The sequence below is a fragment of the Gobio gobio genome (genome assembly GCF_949357685.1).
Source record: "Gobio gobio genome assembly, chromosome: 14".
Taxonomy (NCBI): Eukaryota; Metazoa; Chordata; class Actinopteri; order Cypriniformes; family Gobionidae; genus Gobio; species Gobio gobio.
In genome coordinates this window covers 18989363-19015885 of record NC_137107.1, presented here as the reverse complement: position 1 = coordinate 19015885, position 26523 = coordinate 18989363, and the positions used below count along the sequence as shown (strand labels likewise).

At 38.2% G+C, this 26523-nt stretch overlaps 1 protein-coding gene across 2 annotated transcripts in view; it reads right to left on the bottom strand.

Annotated features, from left to right (window-relative positions):
* The window catches only part of ebf1b (EBF transcription factor 1b), a 142815-nt gene that overhangs the window by 23761 nt on the left and 92531 nt on the right, over positions 1–26523 (bottom strand). For both annotated transcript variants that reach the window (XM_079835387.1, XM_079835388.1), the window contains exons 8-10: positions 23764–23905; positions 16542–16672; positions 11849–11975 (exon numbers count right to left, since the gene is read on the bottom strand). In XM_079835387.1, the coding sequence (XP_079691513.1) occupies positions 11849–11975; positions 16542–16672; positions 23764–23905 (400 nt within the window). The remainder of the gene's footprint in view (positions 1–11848; positions 11976–16541; positions 16673–23763; positions 23906–26523) is intronic.

Genomic DNA, 26523 nt, shown 5'->3' with positions numbered 1-26523 from the left:
CTAGCTTTTGGATACTTTCAAGGACGTGGTAATCTGGCGGTTTATGTGGTATGGCTGGTCTAAATGATCTGAACTTAATGGATTTGTAAGAAATTTGGGAATTGATTTGGTGACAGAGATTTAGATAAGTAAACATCTTGAGCCAAAGCAAATATTGTCTACCAGTGTCCGCAAAGAGAATGTAGGATCAATGAATCGTCTGTGAGCTGTCAGCACAAAACGATTGGCTGATACTGTCATACTGATATGACTAGAACATCATTGGCAATAAATTAATGAGCAAATATGCCCCCGCCCTTTGCGTTTCACTTATTTCTATTCCTCGCTTTCTGAGAAGAATCTCTTGCAATCACAGAGATCAATGCTTATTGAAATTTCATGAGGGCAGATCTAGGCCTCATCATATTTCACTATAATGACCTGGAGGAGAGAATGATGTGAATAGAGGGATAGTGAGGAAAGAGGAGACGGGGAAGGATGAGGTAAGTCCTCGTTTAATTTGAGCATAGTAAAGTGGTATGATGGGTAGTAGTTGGGTACATAATTGCTTATTGCACATACATTTACTATACAATGGAGGCCAAGTCACACAAAATCCAATTGATTCATTAGATTAATAGATTCAATAGACCTGACTGCTTTTTTTTAGGGTTGTCGATTTAATGTGTTAATTTAATGAATTAGTTATGGAAAAATAGAGTGAATAAAATGATTTAATGCATTTAATGCCACCAGCCTAGAAAATGCAGTTAGAAGGGCCCTAAAATTCAAGATATCAGGGCAAAAATGACCCTGTATGAGTTTTTGTCTTTATTTCATATGATATAGTTGAGCAATATCACACGAGTAATGATCGCAACATCACACGAATGCTGTTTTTGTTCCGAATATGCAATATCCTGCAAATGTGATATTCGTTTTATACAACAGTTCAATAAGAAGCTATATTTTAGACTGTCTGTTTTTGCTGAATTTTGCAAACTAATATATTATCTGTAAAGCCAGAGCAGAACTGTTGTACGTCTCCGAGCAACACATAGCAGTTTTTCGTTTCTGAATGAATCTGCGTTTTGAGTGAATCAATCAGGTGAACTAATGATTCAATGGCCCATTCATAAAGAGAGCCATTTACTTCATTCCTGAATGAATCAGCCGTCCGAACGAATCGAATGAATGAATGACTCAATGGGCCCTATCATACACCCGGCGACGCCAAGTGCGACGCAAGTGTTTTTTGCTAGTTTCAGCTCGACACAGTTATTATTTTCACGTCCAGGTGTGTTCAGGCGCATTGTCTTTTTTGTGTTATTTAAAGGACGCTTTAGTAATATGCACCTATAGGTGGGTGCACTCTGCTTATTACACACACAGGGATGCGCAGCAGCACACAAACATTTTGAAATATTAAAAATAAAAGGATTCCTCTCTGGAGAAGCGTTCAGTCTTTCTGCTCGCAAATTCCGCCATGTAAATAGTGATTCCCCCATGGTGCAGGCACAACTGGCTTTTAAAGGGAATGAGAGATAAGATTCTGATTGGTTTATCGCACGTTATGCCCAAAACACACCCATGACCCATTAAGAGACTAGATACAACCCTTTTGGACCATGCGCCTGGTGTGCCGACCATTTTTTCTGTCCTTAAACTAGCAAAAGTGGATTCGGACACGCCATAAGTGCAACTGCCCATGCGCTTCAGACCATGCACTCAGATTGTTAAAATAGGGCCTAAATGACCTACTCATTTAGACATTTACCGCCACCTACCGGCAGTTTAGTTTCTCATTTGGAATATCACTTCAAAAATTTTCATATTTTGGGTATGGTTTTGAAAATTCTGTTATTTACTCACTCCTAATAATTCCCATCCATTGAATTGGCTCTATTACCCTCTCTCCTCTCCATCAATAGCTGGTGTGTGGTGAGCGCACTGACGCCGTTGTACTGTGACTGCCGTCGCATCATCCAAGTGGATGCTGCACACTGGTGGTGGTTGAGGAGAGACCCCTGACATAGTTGTAAAGCGCTTTGGGTGTACAGTAGTACATATGAAAGAGCTATATAAAATGCCTCATTCATTCATTCACTTTATTTACTCCCTTAAAACCCTTTTGTCATTTCAAACCTGTATGACTTTCTTTCTTTTGCAGAACATACAAGAAGACATTTTGAAGAATGTTGCTTACCAAACAGTTTTGGTCTGTAAATATATCTAAATACCAATTTGGATGCAGATGCAGCAAAAAATCATGGGCACTGTATAGCCTAAAAGTTTATCTGTAATAAATTCTATGTTTTGTAATGTCTATTTGATGTTTTTCTCATTTAACACGATAATGACTTCAAATGATCCTTTGGGGGTAATTTCTCAGCCAAAGTTGATCTGCAATTAACTCTTTAATTGGTGGCGGGCATTGATGGAAATTTCCATCATTTGTGAGAAAACACTTCCCTATCATTGACGGAATTTGACCGGCTTTCCATGTTTTCACTGTTATATGGTAGGGGGCGCTATAAACATGCGAAGAAGAGGCAAAAACAAGCGATATCATATGCAAGCAGATGCATATGTAAAATAACGTGATCACCAACAATAAACAGCATATAAATCAAAACTGCCTGATGTTACTGAATGAAATGTCAACTCAGGACGAGCTATAGGACTGTGCAAGCATTAGGAGTGTTGATGAACGCGATCTACTCCATCTGTGTTTTGATCATCGTTCTGAATCTGATCCGGATGTAGTCTTTTGCTCAAAATGTTGTTGTTTTTATGAAACTTACCCACATTCAAGTGTTGATAAAAAAAGATAGCATGAAGCTAGAATAAAACTTTTTTTGTTTGTTTGTTTGTTTGTTTAAAAGCAAAGGCTCTGTTCTTTCTTTTGATATATTGCATGTTCAGATATTCATGCAATAATTCATACAACAAAATATTCTGGGGGCCATGAAACTTTTGTGAAAATGTTCAAAAACGCTGGTGGTGGCTGGCAACTTTTTAAAAACCGCTGGCGGGGAAAGAGTTTATTATTGTTTGTTAGTCCACTGATTCATGCCTTTAGTGACATTTTATAACATTCTTTTTTTATACCATTCAAATAAAACTGAGCATTTAAATACATGATTAATCTAATTGAGCACATCGAACACAGCAAATCTAATGAAATAAATGTAACCTAGTTATATTCAAGAACCAGTGAAACAAATTAATCAATCAAACAAATTAAATCTAGCTAAATAAAATCAAATGGAAAGCTATTAAATCAAAGTAAATGATTAAAATCTATAATAGAATCAATTCTATTCATGAACCACCAGACCAGGAGCTCTGGCAGCACTAACACTGTATACTGTAGATCGTCTTTCACATTCTTTTTAAAGTGTCTAAATCAAATCAAACAAACTGAATTAAACTGAATCAAATCAAATGAATTAAATCTATAAAATAAATGATTATATTCTACAACCAGCCGGTCGAGTGGCCTGTCGGCACTAACAAGCTAAACTGATCTGAATGAATCAAAGTCAATGATTAAAAATAAAACAGATCAAATCTATAAAATAACTGATTATGTTCTATAATGAGAAGACCTGTATGTTCTGTATGGATCACTAAAAAATATTCATAAAACCCAAAAGTACTGAATGGGACTAAACTAAATGAATTGAGCAACAGAATCTACAAACAGCAGGTCCGGTGCTCTAGCACTATGACACATGGGACTTTCACTAAAACAATGCTTACCAAGAATGCTTGAATCAAAGCTACTAACCAAATCAAACTCATACGGATTGAATCAAATTGATAGTTATCAAAGCAAATCAATAGCAATACCGATTCTATTCTTGGAACAAGCAGGTCCGTGGCTCTGACAGCGTGTACGGAGTGTATGGATCGTCTTTAACTAAAACTCCTATCCTTTTCCTGCTATAGTACTGCAGTAATGAGCAAGGGAATGTCACCACTTCCCTCCCCCTCTTCACCTCCTTCTTCCCAGAGGGTGCATGTACCCCCCCCCCCCCCCCCCCCCTTCAGGTACGAGCTCAAGGCAAGAGCTCTGGGGGATCAATACCCACGGCAGTGGAGCGTTCAATACCTCTGAATTATTGCTTCATTCTTCCCCCCTATTATAGATGAGTTATTTTTTCCAAGCCACACCACTTTAAGATCAATAGAGAACAATCTTATTCTTGTCTTTCCCCCTGCTCTTTTTCTACCACACTATTTTCTTTCTAAAGTTGCATCTTTATGATACAAAACAACAGGCAGTAAAAGAGATGTAAGAGGCAGATGTAGAGGAGGAGCTGCTGAACTTGGTTTGAAGTATGCTTTCTTTACAGAATGAAGATTTCTTTACATGACAGAACTATACACAAATATATAACATGCCATGTGTAGTATTTTAGTATGTTAGAGTGGCTCTTTTCTCATTACTTATGGAATACGAAACCATTCTTGTGTTTTTTTCTGCTTGGTGTGCTGACTAATAATGTATTTCCATTGTGCTCTTGTTTTCAGTGGGGCTGTGTTATATAATAAAGCCTCAAAACTCGTCCTTTGGGGTCTTGTTAGCTGTGTGTGTGTTGGTGTGTGTGATTCATCCACCATCTACAGTGCTACTAGACTCAATTCTAGCCACTGCTGAGATATCTGGCTGCAGTCCGATCTTGCAGTGACCTGGAATTGTCTGTAATCTAATTGGAGGTGCTCGTCCCTTCCGACAATAAAACATTTAGTTGGCAGCAGTTGATCCTGCAGAATTTTTGTCGTCACCAATTACTGCCCGTCTAGCCAGCAGAAAAACACTTTGCTATTAAGACGCAATATTTGGTTAAATTAGTGTAAAAAAATGAATCTATCTTGCATCAAAATGTAACAAGTTTCTTCACTTCTGAAACGACATTTCAATTGTGAATCAATTCACTCTGAAATATATTTCATCATGGAAGTAAACTGACAACTTTGAAAGAAAGTATTGATAGGAAGTAGTTAGGGATGCAACAAGTTAGTCCACGGTTCAATACATACCTCGGTTTTTAACCACGGTTTTCGGTTCGGTTCGGTTCTGATGGCCTGTCACATCAGTTTTTTGCTATTCTATTCTTAAGCGACAGGAACAGCAAGAGTTTAGTAGAATTTTTTTTATTTTTTTTATTGCAATACTCTTTCTTTATTAAAAGATTCTTTATTATCTTTTTTTATTACATTTCTTTATCTCAATTAAAGAATTGAAGAACCTTACTTAAACTTAACTTTACTTCTTAAAAAAAAAACCTTGTACACATTCCTAGTGTATTGTATAATATAAAATAAATATATATAAAGATTTACACTGGCAGCTCAGAGCAGTACAGCAGCATTTAAGTATGAAATTGAATGAATGAATGTAAAAATAAAACACTACATAGACTTCACTATAAAGTATACATTGATTCTTATTAAAGCTACTGCAGTAGAGCAGTGAGTGATTTTCTCTTTGTCTTTTGTTGTTGTATTAACATTAAAGGGATAGTTCACTCAAAAAATTAAAATTCTGTCATCGAGAAATGAATACAGGTTTGGAACAATATTAGAGTGAGTAAATAATGACATAATTTTAGAAGCGAACTGTCCCTTTAAGGACAACGTGTTCACTAGGCCGCGCTGCTGTCAATTTAAGACCTGCGTGCATCTAATATACAGACACACGCCAATTTTACTTTCACTTTAGACATAACCGACTGTGTTTATGTTAACCTTGTGTGTATTTGACAGTATTAGTGCAGTAAGACGACTACTTAGTCTGGTAATCACGTGTTTGACAAGCATTTAATGCGCGCGCTCGGAAAAGCGTATGTTAAAACCGTGCATAAGCATGTCGGCAAGGCTTTAAAACGCATGCAAATAATGAACTTTCGTGATTGTGAATAACTATAGTGTTCCGTGAGTATAACTCTACCACTAACGGTGATGTGAATGTATGTCGCGTTGTTCAGTATATTGAGATGGAGGCAAATGATAGAATTTGTAGAAAAATAATTTATTAAATGCAAAACCGCAATGCAAAACCGCAATTCACAAAAGCGTATTGAACCGTGAAAGCCGTACCGAACGGTTCAATATTATATTGAGAATTGTGGCATCCCTAGAAGTAGTAAAGCAGTGATCTGGCAGCCACATCACTGTTCGGAAATATCAATCTCTAAACTATGAAACTGAAGAAAGTGTGTGAAATGGTGAACTGAACGACAATAATGTGGCCTTTCTTTCTCAGATCTGGTTCCCTACGATTCCTGTGAAAATTATGGCAGTTCCATAGCCAGGATTTGTCTCTGTTGCTCCAATGGTTTATCGATTGGCACTTTGCACTTCCTCCTAACAAACACACGCCGCTGACATTCAGTTTTAGAAGTGACACAGAACCTACACTGTCAATTATATGAGATGTATTAGTTTATCCCCAGGGATCTGTATATGGTGTCCAGTACAACTGAAACACCAGGATGAGAGAGAGATAGAGAAACAGACAGAGAAACCCTGCTGAAAAAAAATAGCTTAAACCAGACTAAAGTGGTTTGCAGGTCTTAAGCAGGTCACCAAGTTGTTTCCACTGTTCAGGTCACTCAGGTATAGGGATGCAGAAACAGTACAATTATGGCCGATACTGATAAACCAATAACCTCACTCCCATCCGGGTCACGGCACCAATGCAACACCTCCGGATCTACTCGCACCGCTCCAAGCGTGATTCAAACCGATGTTTCCAGCATGATAGATGGGCACATTAACAAGGACGCTAAAGACCACAGCCTCTTGAGGCCAGGAGAGTGATGTTTACTCGCACAGTTCCTACTAGCTGGGCTCCGTTACATACAAATATATAAATCACATTTATTTGAATGCTGCAAGTGAATTTAGTCGGGGTGTAATGATACATCGTTATATCGAGATATCGCAATATAAAAATGTAAGTTTACAGAGGTTCAGTGACATTACAACATTAAACGACTATATATAAATGTTGAATTTAATGTATAATAATGCAATGGGGGAATATCTGCGGGTCCTAATAAGCCTGACATTGTCATACTTAATTCTAGTCAGAATATGAGTCTGATACTGCTCCATTGGGCTGTGATTACAGGGTCAGTTTCAACCGAACCAGGAAAGGCTTAAATTGGATAGACCTACAACCAATCAGAGCAATGGAGTATGTGATGTATGTTGAGAAATGCATAGTTGTCAACAGAACTCAACTGCACGCACGCTGGGAGTAGAAGAAGTGAAGAAGAATGAGTGTAAACAATCTTTGCCGGTGTTGTAAAAAGAATTTAAGGATACACGGAGTACTTGCCAACACAATCATCATTTTTGAGAGAAATAGTAAAGGTGAATGCATATACGAAGTTCTCCGTTTAGGATTAGAACGAATTCAACCCAAGCGCTCTTTGGTGATGTGAATGCTTGCGTTACTGTTTATCATCTGTCCATCATCATATAAAGCCCGCCCTGATAATTTGATTGGTCCGAGCAGCTCCTGTTTGGGCATAGTAGCTACACAACGGATCAAGTCCAGACCGAATTTCCCGAACTCAATTGTTGTGGGCGGGGCTAAATTCGGCTGTCATCCAGGCTAGGTCCTAATAATAATACAATAATAATATTATGTTATGTTGATAATAATACAAAATGTTTTGGCTTAAATTACTGCAATAAGTATCGTATCGTGAGTTCAGTATCGTGATTTGTATCGAATCGTGACAAGAGTGAATTGAATGTATTGTGTATCGTTACACCTCTAGAATTTAGTCATTATAGCATTGTAACACAAAATGACATTAAATATGAAAAATGGATATTCACTTTGAGATTATCTAGCAATTTAATTAGCATCTGTTATTAAATTTTTTAAAGATTACCTAAGTAAGCGTTACATGATGGCAAAGGTCAACTAAATGTAAAAACATGGCAAATGAGCTTAACCCAATTAAATATCGAATACAAAAATCAATTCAAAATCACTGTAGTGATATATTGCACATCCTTCATCTGGTGTGATGGTTTTAGAGGGGTTTTGGACAGCTAGCTAAACCAGCAGAACACCAGTTTAAACCATACATGAACCACCTTATGTGGATTAAGCTGTTTTTTTTCAGCAGGGTAAACTCATGGAGGAGTATCTCAAGTGTATTGCATTTACTTGTATGAGAATAACGTACCTATATACGTGCCTTCTTTTTAATTCCTTAATTCCTGTTTTTCGTCTAGCTGTTTAACAAAAAATGTGTTCGGTTTTGTAACTTAATTGTGTTACCAAAAAAAATCTGCAACAAATCTTGACATGTATTTCTTATATAAAACACAGGCCCAAAAGCACAGACTAACTTGTGTCATTGTCTGCAAGACCTTACGTTCAACTTGCGTTCTTGTTCTGGTTGACTGATTTGGCCATTTATGGATTCCGACTGCAGTTGTAGTTTCCAGGTAGCCATTGATTAATGCCCAGCCAGAGCCTGGCGGGAGGCGTCCGTGGCTTTGCCTGTATTGATTCAATTAGTTCTGAGGGTTTGCTAGTGTTCTATGCAAATAGCCTTTGCTAGCGTTCTCGGCTAACAGAGGCTGATTAGCATCGCCAGCTGTCTGCTGGGTACTTCTAATACCCATGCCAGCTGCCATCTTTGTGTGCCAGTTGCTTAATGTTTGTGATGCCCTAAAAGGTGCCAACTTGAGTTCATTTTCAAGAGTGAGGTATATTAACAGTTACGGTAAGTTTGGAAAAAGCTGAATGTTACCCATTTGAAGTTCGAAGATTTATGCCAAAAGGCATGAATTTGACTACATTTGCTTCTATTTCCAAAGAATTTCTGACTGGTGTCTGAGAGAAATTACTGATATACTCATAGCTGTGGGTGAAATAAATAATATAATAAATTTGCCATCTGTGTCTCCCTTTTGAATGTCACTGGTTGCCACCTACAACTCTTGATAGCATGTCTATCGTGGCACTTAACTTCTGTGGACGCGCATGCCGTTTCCTTCTCTCTTTCTCACTGGAACGAGTCCGTCGCCCTCTCAAAAGATCCATCTGTGCACCAGATCAGCTATTTTTCTCTTTTAATTCGCCTTTGATTTAGAATCACTTTCAAGTGTGTCCTCTTGTTTGTGTGGGCGTGCGTGATGATTTAACACTAGCGAGGAAGTACAAACAAAAAGCAACAGAAATTATCCAGCGAGCTGACCTTTGACCTCATGGAAGAAGTAGGCATTGATCGGGTTGGGGTATGAGGTAAGGCCAAAGCGCAATTGCTTTGCCCCATGAACACTGGTGTAATTGGCTAAAAAATAGTGTTCATTTTGTTAATGAAAAGTATGACGAAACATGTTCGTCAACTACTTTTTTTAAATGAGTAAGACAAGATGATGACGAGACAACAACAAGGTCATTAAATGATAACTGACTATATTAACATGCAATATCGTTGGCGAAAAAAGGAGACAAAATATTTCAGACTGCTGTACAAGCCTCTACTACAAGCTTTCATGCTTGCGTTTGCCAGATGTCACAAGCTTAAATCCCCCAATCAGAGCTTTTCTCTTAAAAGGATACATTTTCTGCCCAGTGTTTTACTTAATCTTTGCAATCTGGCAACCATGCGCACACTCTTATACTTTTGAGAAAAATTATAATTTTTTATCAATTTATCCATTATGCAGCATGATGAAAATGTGAGAAAAGTTTTCATCGACTAAAAGTGTTAGACATTTCCCCGGTTTCACATACGAGGCTTAAGTAGAATGCATGTTTGAGCTGTTATAACTAAAAGCAACTTTCACTAACATATCTTAAAATGTTAGGGTTAGGGTCAGTGCCATTGTTTTGTCTCAAGATGCACATCAGTAATGTTTTTTCTAAGGCATGTTTGTAAAAGCTACTTACAGTAAATGTCCTAATTGAACTAAGGCCTAATCTTGGCTTAATCTAAGCCTTGTCTGTGAAATTTACCACTAGCAACAAAAAGTCATTTTTTGCATGTATATGTGGGTGTTTTTATGTAAATTTTTGGCCCCGTGGACTTTGTAAAATACACTTTTTTAATTTTAAAATATTAAATTTGTCTAACAGTTATATACAGTGTATAAACATACATAACTGTTTATACATAACTAACTGTTTTGTCATGTAGATCTACTATGCCAATCTTAACTGAGGCAGTTGTGTGTTTGTTTGTGCATTTACGCATTAACGGTTTCATGTAAACTGCACGGTTCCTCAGTTTGTTTCACTGTTTAAATGGCTTCAATATGGAGGCCTATAAAGTGCAGCTTGTTTACTTCCTTAATTGTAACGGGTTTTATGAGCATTAGCTGTTATATTTTCTTCATCAGCAGTAATTAAGCTAACAAAGCTGTAATTCTTAACGGAGCGTGGTTACGTGTGTGTGTGTGTGTGTGTGTGTGTGTGTGTGTGTGTGTGTGTGTGGGTATTTGTATGTGAGTGAGTGAGAAAAATCAACAACAATCCTACAATAATCCTGCTATAAACACAAATAATCCTATTCATATATTATCAAACATAAAAAAATCCTAAACATATATGCTCAAATTGTAAAAAAAATAACAAAATAAATTATATATGTTTATATATAATTTTTTTTAAAAGAAATAGAAATAAATTATTCTATATATCCATCCATCCATCCATCCATCTTCTTCCGCTTATCCGGGGCCGGGTCGCGGGGGCAGCAGTCTAAGCAGAGATGCCCAGACTTCCCTCTCCCTAGACACTTCCTCTAGCTCTTCCGGGGGGACACCGAGGCGTTCCAAGGCCAGCCGGGAGACATAGTCCCTCCAGCGTGTCCTCGGTCTTCCCCGGGGTCTCCTCCCGGTTGGACATGCCCGAAACACCTTCCCGGGAAGGCGTTCAGGAGGCATCCGGAACAGATGCCCGAGCCACCTCAGCTGTCCCCTCTCGATGTGGAGGAGCAGCGGCTCTACTCCGAGTTCCTCCCGAGTGACTGAGCTTCTCACCCTATCTCTAAGGGAGCGCCCAGCCACCCTGCGAAGAAAGCTCATTTCGGCCGCCTGTATCCGGGATCCTGTCCTTTCGGTCATGACCCAAAGCTCATGACCATAGGTGAGAGTAGGAACGTAGATTGACCGGTAAATCGAGAGCTTCGCCTTACGGCTTAGCTCTTTCTTCACCACGACAGACCGGTACATCGACCGCATTACTGCAGAAGCTGCACCGATCCGTCTGTCAATCTCCCGTTCCATCCTCCCCTCACTCGTGAACAAGACCCCTAGATACTTGAACTCCTCCACTTGGGGCAGGAACTCTCCACCAACCTGAAGTGGGCAAGCCACCCTTTTCCGACTGAGGACCATGGCCTCGGATTTGGAGGTGCTGATCCCCATCCCAGCCGCTTCACACTCGGCTGCAAACCGTCCCAGTGCTATATATCATCACACATATTTTAACATATACTAACCATAATAATAGAATTACTAGATTTTAATATTTTCTGAAGAAAAAGCAAATGGTGTTATAGGTTATTGTGGGTCAATAATGTAGGTTATAGGTTATAAAGTGTCCTGAGTTCTTTTAAGCACATTGCTATGCAGTTGTTAGGTTGATTCGAGTGTTTGCAAGGCTGTTCTGTTGGTTGCTAGATAGTCTATATGATATTCCTTTCCCTAAATACAATCCAGGTCTGTCCTCCAAAGCAAGGGAATGAGTTTTTTGGGTCTGTATTATTGTTTTAAAACATTAGTAAAGTAAAATCACACCTCTACTGCGACCAACCTGTTTTATATACTGATAGTGTTGAAACAAGTCAAAAGTTTCTTGTTTTGAGATGAAAAGGCTTACCTGTGTAGATGAATCTTCCTGGTGTGCCTTTGCAAAACTGTTTGGATTTATAGGAGAGCGTGACCTCTACCACCCCAGGGATGTGACGAGGAGGGGTCTGAACTCTGATGGCATGAGGTGTGATGAGCTGTGAGAAGAAAAACAGAGTGAGGATGTTAGAACTAAGGAGGTCTATGATACCTGGAGGAATCTATCCATTAGCATTCCCGTTCCCCTCAATGGCAGTGGCTCAGCTGGCACAGAAAGTATGAGAAAATTGAAACTGGCCATCTTTGCTCATGGGCGCTCAGTTATGCAGCCCTGTTGTTTTGAGCCAATCATCAGAGCTGGTAATGACTAATGGCTCGGAAGCTGCAGGAAAACCATGGTGAGCCAACAAATACAGTCCCAAACCCCTCATTAGTGACTATCTTGACCTGTGACTTGAAAGGCAACAGGCATTTGAGAGGAACTAACTCCATAAATCCACAAAAAAAAAACACTAGAAGAGAAAAGTTGTGAGAAAAGCTCTAGCAGCATTTGTTTGCAGATGCTAGTTGTGTTTTGTGTGTTCATTTGCCCTGGCTGATTATGTTCTTTGATCCAGTTCTGATCAGTAAACAATCTGACTGTGTGTGTGCCATGTGTGTGTTTGTACGTGTGTCTAATCAGTATCAGGCTGTTTATGGTGGGTGGTGAAGGGATGGCGTAGATGAAGGCTGGGAGAGGACAGGTGGAGCTCCTCAGAGACGTAATTAACAGCACACTGTCTTTCAGCATCTCACTGTCTATATGCATGTGGTTCATATGAGCTGTTGTCTAAAACTCTTCCTCTTTGAAAATGTGTTTCTCACAGTCATAAACTTGGTTTCAAACCAGTAAACAAGTAAACTTCCTAGCCTGACAGCATTTATGGCATTAGACGCACTCCGGATGCAAAGGCCTTCTAAAATAAAGCCAGCAAAATTATGATGATTTCCAACATCAAATTCCAACTTCGATACGATACCTTGAAAAATATCGATATTCAATTCCACGGGGAAAACTGCCATATACCACCATACAGATCATTTGTTATTATCTCATATTTTTTGGATAATTTGAGTAATTTTGTTGTAATAGCACAGCACATGGAGTCTTTATTTGAATCGTTGAACTAAATTTACAAAAAAAAAAAAGACAAATAGTAAGTAATAAAATAAGAATGAATAAATGGCAAACGATAGCACAAATAAATACAAATGAAATAAACATGGCTTTAAGTATTTCAGTTGGGTATACAGTATATTCAGGTAAGAAATACTACAGAAATTAAAGTAATCAAATGTAAAATAACACTTGATAGTTTTCATTGTAAAAAATTAAATACAGATTAATGCTTTCAATCAAAGTCACAAAAGTTGCTGAGTCAATGTTACTCAGTCAAGAGCAGTGAGTGATTTTCTCTGTCTTTTGTTTGATTAACATGACAGACAGCAGCAGGCTTATTAGGGTACTGTCACTTTAACACGCGTCTACACCGGAAGCGAGTGGCGCGATGCGACGCGACAAAAGACAATAGAACCCATTATAATCTGTGATGTTGTCTTCACTGGATGTGGTGCAATGCGAGCGACAAATCTCCGACAGTAAACTGATGTCTTGTTCTATTTATGACGTACGGACGCGAAGGACAAATGCTTTGCAATGGGTGCTTTGTCGTGTCCAGTGTAGACAGCTTTAGCTGTTGAGACGCAAGCAATAACAGTCCCGTCCGGTGTAGACATGGTGTGAAAAAAGTTTATGCATGGATCCAATATACTGTTACACAACATGCGTTTTCTCTCAACTATTTACTTTCCAAAACTGACAGTATTTACCGTAATACTCCGCAAGACTGGCATTGTTTTGTATATGTTTGATTATTTAAGCGCAATAAGCCGCAAAAAATAAGTACATTTTGCACCCGCAAGCTGTTTGAGAGGCGGCTTTCTGCGAGCGCCACTTAGGTCAGTGGTGCACATGTTTTTGATGTGAGTGCGAAACCTGTGGGAATGAGTAAAATCAGGCGCAACACAAGCACTATTAAACCGGAGCGAATGAGAAAGTGAGTGAGAGCAGACTGGTGTGTGTCAGAGAGAAGAGAGAGCGAGAACATGCAGCTGGTATCAGTGTAGCGATACTGCAGAAAAGGAGTATTGCAACCGTTTCAGATATTTCAGTATCAATACATATCAAAATATCGATATTTTTGACAACACTAAAGATACCTAATTTCTTCCAAATTCTGGCCAAGACAATACCAGAATGCACTGTGAAAGAAAATGGCAAAAGGAGTATAGAGAAATGTTGACGGATACTTGTATGTTATTATGAATTCTATTTAAGGTACAGTATATGGCAGAAATAGTAAGAGTAGCATGCTAGTGTGCAATTCCGAAATCAACAATTGATTACAAATGTAATCCATTCATTACTGACAATCATTAAAAGTCTCAATAATCTAATTAAACAATATACTAGTTTACCCAGTATTTGTGTTTTTTAATCCTTATTAGACTCTTGCATTGATAGCTTAGCAACATGCTAATATCAAACTGTTCTGCAATCAACTGTGAGTGAATTGTGTGTTAGCGCTATTTATTTGGTGCCTCTGAGTTGGTGCCTATGTCGAGTCGAGGAGAAGAAATAAAAGAAAAAGATCTTCCTCGGACCCTCCCCTGCTCTTATTCTCTTCCTCCCTCGTTAGATGCTATCTGTGGTAATCAGATCCCCGCTGGCACTGCAGCTGAAGGGAACTACGTGGCTCTTGATGGGCCCCCCGTGTATGGGGGTCATAAGGTCAGGAGGTAAAGGTCACAAGGTTACGAGGTCCACAGGAACCGCTATAGGGAGATTTCAGCACAGTGTATTTAATCGGTACCAGATGTAGTTCATCATAACCACACACACACACAGTCATTAGCTTTTTTCTCTGGTAGCTAATAGCACTTAGCATCAACAGATCAAAGAGGTTAGTTGAGTATGCAGTGGGAAAATTTGTACCAGGGTTGGTGCTGTGATGAACACTCAGTAGTGCTCATGAAGAGTGGCTGTCTGAAGAGAGAAGTACTCTAAAACACTCCAGATCAATATGTTTGTGTATGTGATTCACCACCACTGATTTGAGCATCTTTAAACCCATTGTTATTGAGCAGTTAGCCAGCGTTACACAAGCTGCTCAATTTCTTGTACAAAGACATGTCAAAACAATTGAATAGCTATTAAAAGTATCACATTTCTTAATCACTTAAGCACAGTAACTTAATCACCTGCATAATGTCAGCCTAACGTAACGCTAATGTATTCTGATAGGAGAATGGGTGTCTTTGACAGCCTTGGGAAAGGTGATGGCTTTATATTAGCTATTTAAATAACAACATAGGAGGGCATTTGTTCAGCTAAACTAAATCTAGTCTATTTGAACTTTGACTAATAATTATTGGATAAAAAAATAATTGCTGACTTACAAGCTCAATATTATCTAATAATTATTACTTAGTATGTCCATTTTGACATCTTGCCTCACTAATTATCACTTTTTATTTGATATTTTTTACTTTTTTACTGAAATATATTTGTAAAGTTATATATACATGTACACACAAACATATACTTAATTCTCAACAAGTAATAATATAAGTTATAATGTATTTTAATCGATGCCATTGATCAAATACAATAAAATCAACATAGTGATTCCATGAATGTAATGTTCTAAAAGGAAAACATCACAGCAATAGCAAACCACAACCCTTCAATCAATTACAGATGGACATAATCAAGTCCTGCCCTCATTTTTTCTTGTTTGAGGGTGTGTTCACACTTGGCATGTTTGGTTCAATTAAAACAAACCCTGGTGCGATTGTTCTGTTAGTGCAGTTTATTTGAATAAGTGTGAACGCTGCCATCCAAATCCTGGTGCGCACCAAACAAGTGGGCCGAGACCCATCTTTTCAGCGGTCTCGGTCCGCTTCCAAACAAACTCTGGTGAGGTTCGAATGAAATATGAATGCAACATGGACCAAAGACATGTAAACGAACCAAAAACAGGACATGACGTAACAAGATGCGACCCTAAAAAGGGCAGAATGCTCAAGCATGCCTGTTTTTTCTCATCATAGTCATGATGTTGCCTATCACAGTTAAGTACAGGCATCAGAATCAGTGTTTCATAGCGGCAGATTTTTGTTTGTGAGTGACAGAGGGATTCCTGCTGCTGTTTTGATTCTCAGCTCTTCAAAATACCATCATATATGGGCTACGCACATACAACGAGCGCATTTAGCCCACAAGACAGCATTGTTTTGGATGTTCGGTAAGTTCCGTGGTGAAATATACGTAATAAAAGCAACCGATCAGGTTGTGACCGTATCCATATGCCTTTAGGTTTGATATCTTTAGGTTCAGTGTTAAAATGCCAGTGTAAACGCTAAGCGGACCAGGACTAAATGTTTTTTGGTCCGGACCAAACAAACTGAACTACAAGTGTGAACACACCCTGAGAAGCACATTTTCGCAATTTCTGTTTAATGTCGAATTATATGCTGTCAATATGTTTCAGTATCACTGCAAACATGCAAAAATGACTAGAACCATGCTTTATGTACAAATGTAGCAAGATTACATTGTAACAATTAGCGAGAAAATCCAAAGTTCTGCTGGACAGATAGGAACGTATGGCTTGTAAACTCACCTCACTCCAGACCAACATGGTGCCGAAGATGACCTGCAGTCCATCAAAGAAGTTGTCTCCAATGATGATGACAGTAGCACCTCCTGTTGTCCAGCCTTCACTGGGACTAATGGCTTTGATACAAGGTGCAGCTGCTTCCAGAAACACCACAGGACCAATTTGGAGAAAGGAGAAATAAAAAAGAAGAAAAACAACTTTAATCATTCGTGCTTAGTGTACTGTAGCAATCCAGCACTAGCATTACTTGACCATGATTAGAAGTTTTGTTGAGAACTTCCTAACATTCAGGATCAACATTAGGGTGGGGGTTGCAGATTGCAGGGTTAAAGGTGTCATTTGAATGCAGTTTATTTCCTGGGCTCCGAGGGAAGTCTTGACACCTCTCAGTCTCTTATTTCAAGGCCAGTGCAGGAAACCAAAACACACACAAATGTCACCGAGAAAACTCACACAGCTGGATCCAACTAAGAGTCCCATACCACACGCTCTGGAAAAGTGTCGGTGGTTTTCACAGCTCTCATAGCACACATTAGGCATAAAAACAAAGGATCACTTACACTGAATTCCCATCCAACACTACGCCTGGGCTGCATATCCATACTTTGAGGGCATAGCAAGGAAATGCTTCAGTTGTAGCAGAAAAGTGAGACAATGCCTCAAATTATGGGCCAGACTGGCAAAAGATTTACTCTTTTAGCTAGAAGGATGCAGTGTTCAATACATACTACAATGTTACTAGGCTATATTTCAAGGTTTATGATAAAGTCATATGTGAAATGTTTTGCAGCGATTTAGGATAGATTTCTGAGGATGGTTTTGGGGTTTCTTAAACAATTTATATTGTACTAAAGAGTTGTTTTTTACTCTTTTTTGCTGCTGTTATTGCTGTTTTGGCAACTTAATGCCTATTTATGTATGTATTTTATTGCTTTACTCTTGTTTTACTCTTGACTAAGTATGAAAATCAGTCAGAAACATTTTATATGTTACAGTATTCATTCCTATAGTAAAATTTCACTTGTGAGCAGTACATTTTTACTGTGCGTCATTTCCAATCAAGCTTTAAATGTGTATTTAGGACACATAAAAGGCCTGTGCAAGACAAAAAGTTGGTCATTTTATTAAAATAATTGTGTGTAAAATGACAATGTGGTAGAAATGTTAATGTCATTTAAAAAAAAAAGACAAAAATAACAATTTTCTTGTGTTGCATTGTTAGAGGATACATTTAATAAAGTAGTGAGAGTGTGAAAAACATTACTTTCCAAGTCTACATGGCCAAAAGTGCCCACAGAAACGGATTATTGTCAAATTGAACACTAGTGAAACAAGAAAGAATGTCAGGAGAACTTGAAAAAGATTCTAAATTGTTATTTGGTTAAAAAGACAACTAAACAAAGTGACCAAATTGTCCGAAAAACAAACTAAACTCAATATCTACTCTTCAATTCTTCAAGTGTCCAAACAGTAGAATTTAACATTAATGTGTGTTTGTATATTCTTGGTGTATATAAGGTGACCTTAGGCCTCCTGCAGCAGGAGACACGTGTTTTTGTCACCGGGCGTCGAGGTACAGCAGCTCGTTTAGCGTGTTCTGTTTGTTGCTCTCCGCGGCGGCCGTGGATCAGTGGCTGAGTGAGAAAGGGACCACCACGGAGAAAGGTCAGTTTGCTTATTAGAGCTGTCTGCTCCCCTCCGAGACGCAGAGTCTCGTGCTAGCAGGGGGCAAAGAAAGCAATTTAGCCAGCCGGCGTTTACCTGCATTTAGCTCCCAAATGCCAAAGCGTCACTCACCGTAATGAGATATAAAGAGAGGAAGAGTTGTGATGGACCAGCATGACTGTTAGGTTTACACGCTGTGAGATGCAAGTGGGGTAAGATATATTGTAACCTTGCTAGGCTAAGCTCAGCTGTCGCTCTCAGGGATTCAGATGATGGGAAAAGTGGTGGAATCATAAAGTTACAGTAAATAAGCGGCATGAGAAACATGTCAGCAGGTTGCCCAATGATAGTACCCATGAGGTCCAACAAAACATTTTTGAGAGGCGCAAACATTCATGTCTATCTTAGAAAAGGTAAAAATGTAGGTAACACTTTACTCCCCAAAAGATCTACTGACTATAAGTAACTTTGCAACTACATGTCAACTTATTCTACTAACCCAAACCTTAACCTAACAGTCTACTAATACTCCAATGACTGGTAGTTGACATGTAGTTGCAAAGTTACTTATCGTTGGTAGAATGTCTAAAGTAAACCAGCAAAATAAAGCATAACCAAACTTTATAATGAATTGAAATAAGTTACTTTTTTCTGCACTGATTTTACAGGCAAATGTGTAGAATTTCCGTAATTGTTACTTCGCTTAGCCTAAATATTTAATAAATGATGTGTGGAACCTATTTGTAGAATTTAAGGGTGTTCAAATTCCTGGAAATATTTCCATAAATGTCCTTTTATTTTGCTGTTTTCATGATATTTCATGGATATGATCATGGATATCATTACAATATAATATTAATAGTGTTTTTAAAAGTAGCTATTATTTTTATTATTATTATTTGTCAAGCACCATTTATCTGTTAAATTAATAAATGTCAGTTATTTGAAATTTGTTGAATCTAAAAAAAAACAAAAAACATCTGGACTCTCAAATACAAATGATTGCTGACACATTTTTGAAATATCAATCATTCGGTTTTTAGATTTCAAAAAGCTATCATGTTTAAAAAGCTCAAAGGCCGAAAGCTTAATCTGTGGCCAATATTTATATTTTTCCCCTTTTGTAATTTGAAAAACATCCCTAAATCCTAATCACAAGCAGCTTTAGATTACTGAAAAGAACAACTTCTCGTGTTCTGTAAACACATGTTAATCTTCTCTTTTTACATGTCATGCTTATGTCAGATGCTGGAAAGGAAAAAAATCCAGACCTGGAGGGTGAAATGAGACACATGCGCACACACTTTGGCGTTTGGTGGGGTGGTAAAGTAGGGAAAATGAGGTGCAATCTGTGGCGGTAATCTTGGCGTGAGTGGAGGTTTTTGGCGGAGGCTGAAATGGTAGCTGGATTAAGCAGATGGAGACGCATGAATCCATCTGATAGGATTAAACTTTCTGTGGCTTTCTCTAAGCCATCTGCTCACCATGCTGCTCCGACACATACACACACACACACACACACACACACACACACACACACACACACACACACACACACACACACACACACACACACACACGTTTAATTTGCAATGTAAAAAGTCTCGCACACAAAACGCAAAAGACAGAGGTACGAACAACAGGGCAACACACATTTGAGTAATTAGACTTTGATAGACAATAAAACACACAACAAAAGTTACAATTAAGTAGATAAATATTAGGCAATTTCTATTATGTAGTACATGTCCTTTCATATCTTAATATATTGGATGAAATACTCAACTCACAATTTTACTTTGTAAAATTATAATAAAACATGTAAGAGAATATGGGGTGAATTTCAAAATCATTTCACCACTTTCAAACAAAATGTTTTATTTGAAATAATGTCATAATTGGTAATCAGTTTAAGGGCTTGTCCTTTTGTTAATTTCACTTTCCATCCTGTTAAGTCTTAATTAAGCAAAATCCCTTTCATTAACAAAAGTTGGTTCCTTAATCACAGGAAGTGGCTTTTTGGTGGGGGAAAAACAATGGCACAAACATCACTACAACTATTAGCAATGGATTTGATGAATTCCGGGCTGTTTTGTGGTAAAACACCCCACACTATTTGATAAAACTACAAAAATCTGTACTAAATTATTTATAAAAATTCCAAAAATGGTAAAAGTTGCTTCCAGTTGACAATATTAATCTTGCAGGCACTGCATAACAATGTAACCAGATATTAACAATCTGAATGATTAATATTAATAATATTACAGCAATAATTATAAACATTAGTTCCTGTAGAAAGGTTGTGTGTTTGATTTGTCCGTCAAGTCAATACATTTAAAAGTAAATACAATAAAAGAAATTAAAATAAAATAAATCCAATTTGATTAAATACTGTACATGCTAAAAGCAGAAACTAAAATCTGTATGGACAAACACAGAAACAAAACTGTGAATATAAAATCACTGCCCACATAAGGTATGTAGCACACACATACACAATAGTGCACACCATGGACAGATTGCATCCCCTTTCCGTGTCCCTAGGGTTTGTGCTTGGTGCTCTGGGACAGAGAGACCGTCTTCCGCTGGGATGCATTCAGCTGAGCCATTTTTCCTGTTTTCCCTTTCTTATAAACTCATTTAATGTTGTAGGCTGGAGTAGTTGGGGTCACACACACCAACCTACAGCTCCAGGAGATAAATACATCCAGCTAGTTGTTGTCGAAGTTGCCCCTATTGAGTTCCTTCTCACTGCTGTTGCCTTAATGAAACATTTCAGGGCCCATTACAATCTCAAGCATGATAACCACAATTAATATCATCCCTTCTCTCATAATTCAAACTGCACCCCCTTTATAAACCATATACCACTTATTAATAGGAGCTACACACAGTAAATTGTCGCCACAATGGGCTGTGAGATTCTTTTCAGCCATTTTATGACCCGCCAAACAGATAAACAAAACCCTTAACAAGCACCACTATTTAAAGTTTGATGTCCTGAGCACATCCGTCTGAAACGCAATAAACTGAAACCCTAACCAAAATAATAATAGTACAAAAAAAACAGAAGCTTACTGTCAGTACAAACTGTAAATCTGTACTTTCTGTCTTTCATCCAAATGCAAACAGACCTCCTGATAGCGCTTGATGCCGCCAGCACGCGGCTACAGACCCCAAGAGACCATCACAGCTTATCACACCATATTCATCAACGACCGTAAATCACCACATCATATGTTCTGTCCTTCCATCCAGATCCAACAAATTTCCCTGGACATCTAAATCCTTGACAAGCTAAATGGGACACTGATTGGATTGGTCGGACGTCTAGATAAATACTTCAAGCATCTTTGTAAAGCATGTCAGTGTGGGCTTGGACTCGCACAGATGGGCTCTGGGAATGCTAACGCTAACGCTAAACTCCACCAAGAGACTCTACAGCCATAAAACAAACAGATAATCCAAGACAAACACCCCTTTTGAGGGAAAGACTGCCTCCTGCTTTTTAAGAACCTCATGCATGAAACGGCTATTTATTTTCAAGAGAATGAGTTAGAAATTACATTTTTGAGACAACATCATGCATTATTTAAGCAAACTGTCAGTCATCAGTAATCCATTGTGATGGATGTGGTGTCAAAAGTGGGATTTTCCGCTGCATTATGTCAGCAGGATATCAAACGATCAATGAATATGCAGTGTGCATTAAAAGCATACATTTTTCAATAACAACAGAATGCTTTAGCTACATCTAAACAATGTGATCATCAGAAATGTATTAGTTAGAATTTGGCAGCTGTTTGTATTGGTATCCAAAACCATAGTGGACCATTTCGAGTACACTTATTCTGACCCATAATGCAATAATGAGTGTACGGCCGATGTACACTCAACAGCAGTGTCCAAATTCTCTCACTTGTTTTCATTCACTCATTCAGTGGACTATATTAGTGGAGTAACGTAGGGAATAGTGAATGAGAAGGCGATTTCAAATGCAAACAATGTACTGTGTGCTAAAGCTAAACCTCTCTTAGCTTAAAGCAGTTTGCAAAAACGATGAAGAAATTCTGATTATAAATGAATTTGTACTGAAAAGTGATGAAATTGGTCAAGATCCAGTATTTATCCAGTATTTATATGTTTGTATTTTTATACTTAAGGGGTAATTGTGCTGTTAGCTTAGCAACAAACTTTATTGGAATCAACTGAGTTGTGTCTGAGGCCGTAAACATGTCTTAGACATTGGGGGGACATTAAAGTTTGTTTTGGGGGTTTTTTGCATGGGGGGAGGGGTAATGGTTTTATTGGTTTATTTAAAGGAATTAAATTATTAAAGGATTAAAAGGCATTTAAGGAAATGAAAAAATACGGTAAAAATTCCAGTTCGATTGTAGTTATGATGTAAACTATTTGCAAATATATATATTTTTAAATATGCACACGTTCACTCTTATTTTCGTCTGCCTAATATGTAAAAATGCTAAAGTTTTTTGTCACGTCAAATTCAGTTAAGATTTACATAAATAATGTCATATTTTCAATTCAAAATGGTGAAATTTCATAAAAAATGTCAAATATTTTGCATCACTTGATATTACTGTTGGTCGCTGAACGTTTTTATCGTAAAACTGTTGTCAAATATTAAATTTTTAGCTACTTACATCTTGCGACGCACTCTTTCACTGCTATAACTAAAGTGTTGTGTTGGTATTCGCACTAACAGTAAGCCCCGCCTTCTTTGATTTGATTGGCCATCTCACTCATTCTGACAGTGACGAGCGCTGTTAGACCGCTGAGGCAGACCAACCTAAAAATTTAACATTGCAATTTTGCCATCCTAGCCACAAACAGAGCAGTGTGTAATGGAGTACAGCAGAGCAGCATCAAGAATATCAAATATTTGGGGGACAATTTGGCCATTTTTAATTATTCGGGGGGACTTGTCCCCCTCAATGTCTATGGTGGTTACGGCCCTGATTTAATGTATCTGTCTTTGTGCATAATTCTTATCCTCTGTATTCAATTAAACACCACCATAGTCATTTCTGCAGACGGAGGGATGGGTTAAAGGAATGAGGAAGGGCACAGGTTAGTGCTTTAATTAATCTCTGCTTCATCTTTTACTCTCTCCGCACCACTGGAGAAGTGACTTAAAGGGCCAAAGCTCACAGACGACTCCGACAGCTAAGCGTTATCTCTCGCCAACTCATTCACACACACTGGATGGAGTTTAAGATTTTGTATCAACACACTATTAATAAAATGTAGTCTTGTGTGCGTGGCTATTGTCAGAGGTTTGCAGAGACTTACTGCATATTTCAACCCAGTATAACAAAGTGTGAATGTACTTGATCTGTCAGGGTCCCTGTTCACACACAAGACAACCTCATCTTACTCTCTCTGACAAAATTTCTAAAAAAAATTCTGTTGGAAGCCAATTGGGATGGAATAAAGAGGCAGAAATGACTCAGTTTTCATTAAAATGGACTTTACGAATGAACAGATTCATTTAAATAAATAAGAATATACAATCAGAAAAATCTGCTAAACTCACCGTGCTCTAGATATGATGGCGTTCCCTCTGAAGGGTCCAGTCGCCGAGCTCTTCTGCCATGTTTGGAGTTGTTGTGCACAAACATGTTGTCTGAAACAGCCAGAACGTGTCCTTCTACACTCACTGTTGTCGACACAACCACCTGTAAAAGAAGGGCACAAGGCTTAACCCTCTGGGTGTGACGAACGCATTCAGGCATTTTGGTGATTTTTTTTCCACTTAGCAGCCAAATCGACTTACAATACAGCTAGTAATACGTCATTCGAAACTGTAAAGGGTCTTCTTTTCTTTGTGTACACTCACAATAGCAACAAAACGTTGTGCTTTTTTCAAATAAAAAATAAAAACAGAGTGCGCTTTCTGCCGTCTCGGTCTCTGTGAACTTCGTCACAAGAATGAACTGAAACTCAGCGGATACTTGCCACACAGACATGAGAGATATGTCTTTAGAAAGCTGAAGTATCTGCGTGACCACACCCACGCGCAGTGCAGGATATTCATACGGTAATCGTGAGCCATGCAAATCTGTAAACGCCCCCATAATCTCGATAAAAAAAGCATCAGTCCTCATCAGCTTCATCTACTTTTCATCGAGTTTGGAAGAAGACACACTGTGAGAAATAAGTCTTGAATTTACCTCAGAAGTAGAATGCAATGCACCGCTTAATTCAGAGGAAGATATCATTTCTGAGCAAGTAATTTCTTACTTACATTAGTTACCGTGTTTAATTGTTACATAAACGTGTGCACATTTTACTAGTTAAACTATTGCCAGACATGTGAAATAGGCTATACAGGAAGGTAGGCAACCTTTCAATGCTAAATGTCTAAATAAATGGAAATGTCGTACCACACGAGGATGTTTTTATGCTCTATAATATAACACACAGTATGATATAAAAGTAATATGAGTGTTTACACTGTAATGATGAATATTAGAATGTTTACACTAGGGTTTACTGTGAAAAACTGTGTTTGTGAATATCTGCTCAATGGTAGATGTTTATAATGTGCTAAACAATAATATTTCATAGTGAGGAGCGGAAGTTTAATCGGAGCGGATAATCAGTAAATGTGAGTCTTACAAGGTGCATTTGAAAAGCAAAACGCGACAAAAATTACGTTTTTTACTCCAAATTCATTTTATAACATCATTCAAGAGTTTGGGACCCACTTTATATTAGGTGGCCTTAACTACTATGTACTAACATTTAAATTCATAATTTGATACAATGCACTTATTGTGTACATGCATGTTTTTACATTGTACTTACATTTTAAAAATTCCCTGCATGTAATTACAGCTGTAATTAATTACTGTAGTTACATTTATAATTACAATGTTCATACTTCCCTTACACCTAACCCTACCCTTAAACTTACCCATACCACCAAATCTGTCCCTAACTTTACCCGTATCCCACCTCAATATCAGCAAAAGTGTACAGCAATACAACATGAACATAAGTTCATTGTACTTATTTTTTGATGTAAGTGCATAGTAGTTAAGGCCACCTAATATAAAGTGGGGCCAGAGTTTGAAATAACTTTCAAATCTGATCTGAAGTGACTTCTTATTACAGAATGATATTATTTTTAGCATTCTATACTGTAATGCACTGTAAAAAAAAACAACAAAAAAAAAACACATATTTGGAAGAAAATACTATTTCAGTCTTTCTACTTTAAAATTTCACAATTTTCACAATCTGTAACTTGCTATTTCTTTGTGAAATTTTCCCTAGTGTGACAGAAAAGGCATTTTTTGTCAGTTTGAAGGGAAGTGTGTACTTTCTGCGCCACTACAGCGGCATCAAACGGATCGGATTCACATCACCAGCGGCACCTCGATTAAAGCACTCGTAGTCTCTAATAATTTCCATGCTGTACACTAATTAACACCGCATACAAACACACCTCTCTGCCTATCCCACAATGCCCCGCTCTCTCCGATTGATTGCTGATAGAGGTTGGCTCGGATTAATTCAATTAAAAAGCGGGCAGCACTTGAACGCCCTGAGACAATGGCAAGAAGGTAATAAGTGTTTGAGGTTGCTGTGATGAGTGGCACAAACGGGCCCTCTTAAGCCACAGAGGACCCCACGTGGAGCCTCTTATTTCAATTGCTGTTGAGCTTTGAGTGGAAATTCTGCCTCTTCAAAAAAGAAAGGACTTGGTGAGGAAGTCTCTGAGGGATGTGGCTAATCATATACACTTTCGTTTTATTCTCTCTCCCTCCCTGTCTTTATCGCTCACTATCTCTCTGTTTTAATGCTCACAGAGCTCGATGGTTAAAGGGGTTTGATTCCCTTTAAAATCTCAATTGTTGACAGCAATGAGACTGACATTTTCAAATGGTGATTTCTTGCCTAATTCTCTTGCTCCTGAGAAAAGGACCCTAATCACGTTTCTCCTCTAAAATTTCAGAAGATGTTTGAACTAAAAAAGGCCAGAGTTCTCAAGATGAGCTCAAATATTTCTCACTTCCAATCCTACATCTGATAGCTGCGCAAAACACATTGAATTTACATCTCTATTCCCTTACTGTATGTCAGTATGTGTCACATTTGTTTCTATTTGGGAATTTTGAAATAAACAGCATCACAGCACTACAACAACACATTGTGTACGTCAAAGTCTCTCTCCTGCATTCTTGCACGCTTGCTGTGAAAAAATCTGACGGCGTTCTGCTGCTAATTACACAATCACTGTGAGTTCGCTCATAGAGTGCTGATGATTCGTTTATAGACAACTATACAG